Source organism: Elgaria multicarinata, chromosome 11 (genome assembly GCF_023053635.1).
Source record: "Elgaria multicarinata webbii isolate HBS135686 ecotype San Diego chromosome 11, rElgMul1.1.pri, whole genome shotgun sequence".
NCBI lineage: Eukaryota > Metazoa > Chordata > Lepidosauria > Squamata > Anguidae > Elgaria > Elgaria multicarinata.
Genome location: NC_086181.1, coordinates 22,301,035 through 22,309,755, shown reverse-complemented (window position 1 = coordinate 22,309,755; position 8,721 = coordinate 22,301,035). Strand labels below are relative to the sequence as shown.

Below are 8,721 nucleotides of genomic sequence, written 5' to 3'. Positions count from 1 at the left end.
GTAATAACACAACAACAAATGTGTAAATCAGCCTTTCTTAAACTCGCACCTTCTGATTTAGACTTCAACCTAATGGGACTTAACCCTGCATTGATAGGTGTGGGATTCCATTGAAAAACAAATATTTAAAGATGTCATTACTCTTCCACACTTGGCTCCTCCTCATGAAGAATTCTGGGTTTGTAATATTAATTACAGTATCTTTCAGAGAAATAGAACCTTGGTGGGCTATGTGAATGTTCCCAAATATGACAATTGGCAATAAAATGTGGGTTACTTGCTAATTTCTGTTATCTTTCTATTCTCAGGTGACATAAACATTGGGTTGATGTCCAAACTCTCACTTTGATGCGTACATTTATCACAGCATCATGAGAGATGAAAGGGGTTAAAGACATGAAAAGAAGACACTTGGGCTACAACCCACACCATTATGCAGTATATACAGTACTCCAGATCCCTTGCTCAGACATCCAGACATCTGCCCACTATATACTTCTAATAACTTAACCTGAGGGATGCTCAACATAGTTGTTCTCTACGTAAAAAAGTTAACATGGCATCATTCCCATAATGTCTAGTCTTACCAGGTGTGTGGTACCTGCACAGTAATGTCTGAGGTTACCAATAATAAACAGTATTAAACTGCACTAATTAATGTGAACTTAAATGGGGGTGAGGGTAAAAAAAGAATAAAATAAAATAAATAAAATTAGGGAGTAGAGCATGGGAGGAGCCTGATTTGAATGGTGAATTCCACAGTAGGTTTGGAGCCCTCCATACCATGTAGTAAGTCCCATTGAATTCAATGGGGCTCCTTCTTAATTGTTAATTATTGAACAATACATATATACAAAAATGCCCTGGCCTTTTGATTGAGGTCACTGTGCTTTGAGCAAAGTAGAGGATATATACGAATATCTTTAGGTACATCCAATGTATACTGCCTTATAAATACCTCTCCTTCTCTCTCTCTGTCCCTCCCATCTCCATTCATCTCTATTTCTGTCATTCATTCACACACAAAAACACACACATACACACACACACACACACACACAAGCATGCACACAAACACATGAATTAAGACCATAATCTTCTGCTTATGGATGCAATTTGGATAACGAAGCCTTAGAAGAATCCTTCAAATTCAGCATTTTCCAGAGGGCCACCTTGATCTCTTTGTTTCTCAAGCTATAGATCAATGGATTCATCATGGGTGGAACCACAGAATATATAACTGCAAATGCCAAACCTAGATCTGATGCAGAATTAGAGTTAGGCATTAGGTAGGCAAAGATTCCAGTAAATACAAATGTGGAGACCACAATAAGGTGAGGGAGACAAGTAGAGAAGGCCTTTTGCCTTCCCTGAACAGAGGGCATTCTTAGCACAGTAGTGAAGATTTGCACGTAAGTTACAATGATGAAAATGAAACAACCAAGAACAATACTAACACTGACCACAAGAACACCGATTTCCACTAGATACAAGTCAGAGCAGGAGAGCTTGAGCAACTGGGGGATTTTACAGAAGTACTGGCCTACAACATTGGAACAGAATGATATTGCAAAAGTGCTGGCAGTGTGTATTACTGCATAGAGAAGGCCACTAATCCATCCACTGGCAACCATTTCTACACAGGCTACTTTGTTCATTATTGCCTCATATCGCAGTGGGTTGCAAATGGCGACATAACGATCATGTGCCATCAATGTAAGAAGGGCAAAATCTGATCCTATAAAGAAGAGCAAGAAGAAAACCTGTGCAACACATCCAGAATATGAAATCAACCTGGTATTCAACAAGGAATTAACCATGGATTTAGGGATGGTTACAGAAATGGAACCAATGTCCATCGCAGCCAGGTTGATCAGGAAGAAGTACATGGGTGTGTGGAGATGATGGTCAAAAATTATTGAAAATATGATGAGAAGATTCCCAATCACAGTTGTCATGTACAATGTCAGGAATATGAAGAAGTGTATGATTTGCAGGTCTCGAACCTCAGAGAACTCCAGCAGCATAAAGTAAGACACAGAACTTCTGTTCAATATAGTATCCATCGTTATATGTTTCATTCTGCCTAAAAGAGGAAGTAAATATAGATATATTACAATTCAACAAGAGCTACTAAGAAATTCAGCTGATGTTCCTTCATCTAAATTCACATAGTCATTTGAACCCAAGGAAATGGCCAAACTGATCCTACCCAGAGATATAAAATCAGTGAATGAGAAAAGAAAGAGTTACTGAAACACAGTTAATTCCCTTCTAAAGCCTCATAGTGGATACAGGGGTGTATGTTGCCTGGTCAATAGCTACATTTTCTGTAGCTATTGACCGCTTTCAAGACTACATTGCTTTCAAGACTACATTGTTTTGTGATATGGAATATGAAAATTAGCCCGACCCATATGCCATTACAGACCATTCATACACCACTCAGTCTTTCACCTACAATCACACAATATCCCCCAAAAGAATCAAGCACTCAAATAGGGATCTACTGGTCAGTGTGTATTGGGGATTCTAGTAAAAAAACAAACACCAGAATTGGCCTGGCAAGCTTGAATCTTCTCATCCCCAGTTTAAGTTCATGACATGAGAAGAGGATGTTGATGAACAATGAACTGGAGATACACCTCCCCAAAGTTTTGAAAGTTGGCATCCCTCTATGAGAGCCTTCCTCTAGAGCCTTCCCTCTAGAAGTTTTGGACTAGGGCTCCTATTAGACTCTGCATGGTCAATGGCATGGGAGAATGTAAGCCTATGCGGCAGGGTCCTGCTATTTACTGTTTTACTCTGTACAGCACCATGTACATTGATGGTTCTATATAAATAATAATAATAATAATAATAATAATGATAATAATAATAATAATAATAATAATAATAATAATAATGGGAGTTATAGTCCAAAACATATGGAAGGCAGATGCTGGGGATGACTGATGTATCTATTCTGTGCCTATTCTGTTTCTAAAGTACAACAAATACTGATAAAGCAATATCCAAATATTAGATAGCAATTTCCTAATTGTGGTGAATCACCCAGAGAGTTTTGTCTGTGTGTTTGAAATGTAATCAATAATAACTAAATATTTGTCTTCATTGTTTCATGCAATACATTCAACATGGCACTTTTTTTAAAAAAGGATGTGCTTATAGTGTTTTCTTTTGGAATAATAAATCCTTAAGTTTAGAATTGTGAAGTTCGGCCTGCAATTATACTCAATCTGACAGATAGATAATGATTATGGAATGACTGTCAGGTTACTGATCCTCAGATCAATTAACTTAAGAAACCTTTTTTTCCTTTAGGATATAAGCCAAGGTGTTTATCTAGAACCATTCAAGCATAACAAATTTAGTTTTTAGCAGATTGTAAGTGTCATAAGAATACACACACACACACACACACACACACACATATAACAAAAAAAAATCCTCACTGAAAACCTTTTAAAACAGCAACAGACATATTGAATCTATCATAGGATTCTTAGATGTCTGAATGTTACAAGTTAAATCCAGTGTTGCGCTATGAGAGGTTCAATAGCACAACAGGACTTGCTCCTCCTGGCCTCTGAAAATCTGCTTTGAGGAGATTTCCCAGACCTCAATGGCAGCTTTTTGAGGTTGACTTGATTGACAGCATTCAGCATATTCTTAAATATTTCCCCATTGAAAGAAAGACATTATGAAATGCTTACCATGACTAATTTGTGGCCATAGCTGTACATGAATGGAACTCAGCTTCTAAAGGCAACACATTTTTTTGTTAAGCATGAAGCTGACCCCAAAATAAACCTATAATGTAAATTCCTAGCTATGGATTTGTGGCCATAGTTGCACAGGTACACAACTCAGTTCCAAAAGGAAAGGCTTCTTTTTGTAAAACATGAAGATGCCAGCAGAAAACTTTTATGTCAGTTCCTACATGTACAAATATATAAGGAACTTACTGTTTTCTTTATATATGTCAGAACCTCCAGTTGCATTTTCTTCTGCATCAACTTTCAAGCATTGTCTATTTGTCCAGCCATCCAGGAAAATTTGCAGTAGTTTCCTTCTCATCTTGTGTTGATACTTGCAAAGGCCTGGTTATACTGGCAGCATGGAATTCTCACCAGGGGCAACAGACCTAATAATCAGTTCTTGTGCTCCTGATGTCTCAGTCTCAGGAGTTCCACATCATGCCTCATCAGATGAACACAGATCAAAGTTAACTTTCTGCTCTATAGTAGATTAGCTAATATTATTACCCAGAGACCGGCTCTGGGAAAATACATGAGAATGACAGACCATTCATGAGAGCTCCATTCTTTTCAATGGCCTGGCTCAGACAACACACTAAACCACGCTGCTTAACCACAAAATGGTTTAACCATTTTGTGGTTAAACAGCATGGTTTAGCATGTTGTCTGAATGGGGTCAATCACTCTTAGCTCATTCTCAGAATGTCTTTGCTCCCCACAGTCCTACTTTAAACCCTGCTGGTTAACCAAAAGCCTTAACCAGGAGGGTTTAAAGTAGGGCTGTGCAGGGCCTTGGGCCGAGGCCCCAATTCCGAGCCAAGGCAGGCATTTTTGGCCTGCCTTGCCTTGGTTCTGAGATGGTTCAGGGTCAGCCCAAGGCATCCAGAGCCAAAGCTGATTGGCTCTGAAGCCTCAGGCCGCTTCGGAGCCATACTAGGGCCTAGCCTTACCTTCCTCCTCCTCCTCTACTGCCGCCGCTTCCTCCACCATTGTCGCTGACACCGCCGACACCTTGCTTCTGCTGGCTGCTGATGACAACGGGAAGAACTAGGCCCCACACAATTTTAAGATATCGCGGTGGCCACCATAGTTTGTGACCATAGAGGTACAGTGCATTGACAACTGTTTGGGCCCATAAGACACATAACATATACCGTTTTCATACCACTTCCATAGTGTTATATCTTGCTTGGTGTAGATGTATCATGGACCCAAACAGTTGTCAGTGAACCTCAGTATGACTATAAAGCAGTAGTGTGGCTCTTGCCTTTTATATGCCACTTTCATACAGCTTTCATAGAACAATATCCTACTTGGTGTAGATGAGCCCATTAATGCAGTATTGGCCTTCTGCTGTCTTTCAGTGTGGGTCTCACTAATGTAGCTGTTGCAAGTAAGATGCTGCTCTGGCCTCTGGGACAAAGTTAGGAGTGGTGGTGGTGCCAGATAATTCCATATCATTAAGGAGAATTTTCTCACAATCTACCTACAAGAAGGCAGCCTGGGTCTTATCCAGGAACAGTAACTACATGAGAAGATGCAGCCTAATAACAAAGGCTTTCGCCAGAATGATCCCAGGTAGGTGAGCAGCTTAGGTATTGTTCAAGAACAGGGAGTTGTCTGTTAGTCTCAAACGGAGCCCATGTTATCCCTGGCAGCTCTGGACTTCCATCCTTGAACAGGTGGTACATGACATTTAGGTGAACTCAAGATTTAGGGCATCTGGCAGGGCGGGGACCCTGATTTCCCCAGAAATGGATTTCAGGCTGCCACCACCACCACTCCTGATGTGGAGTCTCTAGATATGTGGCCTATGAGGCACAACTATCTGTTTGAACTCATCTTGTGCTATGCCATTGCCATATCACCATTTCCAGGTGAGTTGTTTTTCCTGAACGGGAAGTATCAGCCAATCTCGTGTATCTGGTCAGGACCCTTCTGGTTCGAGATGTGTCATCTCCCAGATTGCATTCTTTATTATGTTTTTGGTTTAAGACCAACCAATGTGGCAATGCCTCAAGATTGGGAATTGCCGCGTTAGTAGCAGAATCTTGACCAGTAAAAGTATTGGAATTTTCTGTACTTATGCAGAACCCACACCCACAACTCATTCCTGCAAGGTTGGCTTAACTAAACACCATTTCTGGACAATTGAAGGTTGGCCTTGTAACAGATAGGCAGCCCTAATTGGCCACAGTGTCTGGCCTTGCACTGAACAGAGTGCAAGCTGTTTATTGAAGGCATGCCAAATACTTTTGTGCATAAGCCCAGCCATCCTTGGAAAGTTCTAACAGCTCTTGTCTTCTCTGATCAACAAAGATGTACACAAATTAGGGGTGTGCACGGACCCCCCGCTCCGCTTCACTTGCAGATCCACAATTTTTGGAGCGGACCGCTCCGCCCCACCCCCGCTCTGCCCACTTCCGCTCCGCTCCGCTCGGAGCTCCGGATCCGGATCGGAGCTCCGTTCCCCCATAAGGTTGCATTGAAAGCTAAAAAAGTAAACAACTTTTTTTCTGTTCAAGTTAGAAACCTCACGTTTGGCACCATGATACCTCATGGGGGTATACACACGCACGCCAAGTTTCAAGGCAATCCCATCATCCCCTGATTTTTGGGGAATTTTTGAAAATCGGGCACCCCATTCACACCCCTTTCCATAGCTCCGTCAATTTGCACGTTAGAAACCTCAAACTCGCCACCAGGACAGCTTATCTATGTGTCCACACGCATGCCAAGTTTCAAGCAAATCCCATCATCCCCTGATTTTTGGGGAATTTATGAAAATCCAACATCCCTTTCCATAGCTCCGTCAATTTTGCACGTTAAAAAAACCCCTCAAACTCACCACCATGAAAGCTTATCCAGGGATACATACGCACGCCGAGACTCAAGGCAGTCCCATCATCCCCTGTTTTTTGGCGGGGCTTAAACCTGCTAAATTTGGAACTTCCAAAACTCCAAGTGAGCGCAGGATGGACTTCTCCCCTGAGTCAAAGCCACACACACACAACATCCCTGTGAGGTGGGCAGGGGAGGAGGGAGGGAAGGCAGGCAGGCATGCAGCTGGCATTTCTGGGGGCATAAGGAAGTGAGCCAAGGATAAGCCAGTAATGCATATAAAATGGAATAAATAAATAAATAAACGAAGGAGGGGTGGAATTAAAAGCAGCAGTGTTGCTGAATAAACAGCAAGAAGAATTTTTTTAAAAAGGCTATATCTGTCTTTTACCAGCAATAGGGGACGTGCCCGGGGGAGAGGGAAGCAGCTGCCAGTTCAGCTCAAGAAAGCCATTGCTTCACCAACAGCTCTGAGTGAGAAGAGCTTGAGAAGTAAATGCTCACTTCAACTCATAATAGGCATCGCTCCACCACTAAGAAGTAAATGCTCACTTCGACTCATGATAGGCATTGCTCCACCGTTTTACTCTCTTTGGAAGGCTCTGATGGCCTTCCATGTGCAGGAGAGAGTGGGGGCACGTCCACAATGAGATGCCCTAGGGGAGCTCATCCCCTTGCACCACATCTTTTCAGTTGTTCCCCAAGTTAGGGTGGGTAGCAGTGCTGTGTTTCTATCTCTTATTCTTGGCTTAGTATATGATTTCAGGTTGTGTTTGTGCATTTGGTGGGGCTACTGTGTTAAAAAACACGGGGAAAAGTCCGTTCAGATTAAGAAAGAGAAATTTCCCAGAATCCCAAGTTACCTGTTTTGCCTATGCCCTCCTCCAACTTGGGGATCATCATGACCGGGAGCTGACTCTGCCCCTCAGCCCTTTGAAAAAGGTATTTTTCCCGCCGATTTTTAAAAAAATTATAGCGTGCGACCCGCACCACGCAGAGAGGTGAGAGTAGTCTCAAAATGACCCCCATCCATGACTGTCTAAGCACAAGAATTTTCAGAACAAGAGCTTTAAAAAAAAACCCAGTTATCCCGGATACTTTCCCGCAATGCAATCCTATGGGCGAAAAGCCGAAAACCGCCATTTGAGCCGCGCTGTCCCTGTTTGTTGACCCGATTTTTAAAAAATTCTAGCACGCGACCCACACGACACAGAGAGGTGAGAGTAGTCTCAAAATGACCCCCATCCACGACTCTCTGTGCACAAGAATTTCCAGAACAATAGCTTCAAAAACAACCTAGTTATTCGCGATTATTTCCCGCAATGCAATCCTATGGTGAAATGTTTTCAAGATGGCGATCGGAGCGGTCTGCCTGAAAGAGGAGCTCCGAAAAATGGCCGCTTCTCTTCGCCTTGCTTCTAGGGGTCCGCGGTCCACTTCTACTCCGCCTCTGGGTAAGGCGGAGCAGGCCAATCCGCTACTGCTTCTCCGCTCCTAATCGGAGCGGAGCACATGCCTATTTTAAATGCATATGTTTTAAATTTTGTAATACCGCCATGAGCATTGGGCAAAAGGCAGGATACAAATATAATAATAATAATAATAATAATAATAATAATAATAATAATAATAATTGTTTCCAGCTTTTCAAGAGCAATGTGGTTTATAAATGGGGAAAAAGAATTGTGTGTCTGTTGTGACTATTGTTCTTGTTTCTAATACATTATGATGAGATCACCCTGCCCCCTCAAAATTGAGATGGCACAATGATTAGGACAACAAGTACATGAATGGGTAGTGAATGATGGAGAATTGGCTGTGGGTTTTGAATAACACTCTCCTGTTTGGGAGTTTGGAATAGCAACTCAGAAACTTTGGGAAATATGGGGGTTAATTTATTTCATTTGCAAGCTTTCAAGGTCTCCATGACATCCACACACAGTAATGAGTATCCAAGTAAAATAGTAACAAAAACAACAATAACAACACTTTGACTATTAATACTAGTAATAGTATTCATCATCATCATCATCATCATCATCATCATCTGAAGTTCTACTTATTACTATACTAAGCTCTCATATTAACAACAGCCTCTCTGCTTCCTTCCACAGGCAAC

The 8,721-nt window shown here is 41.8% G+C and overlaps 1 protein-coding gene across 1 annotated transcript; it reads right to left on the bottom strand.

Annotated features, from left to right (window-relative positions):
* Positions 1–1,103: 1,103 nt before the first annotated feature.
* LOC134405447 (olfactory receptor 14A16-like) lies at positions 1,104–2,066 on the bottom strand. The gene has a single exon (XM_063136691.1). It carries the CDS (start codon positions 2,064–2,066, stop codon positions 1,104–1,106), a length of 963 nt encoding a protein of 320 aa, XP_062992761.1.
* Positions 2,067–8,721: the final 6,655 nt, after the last annotated feature.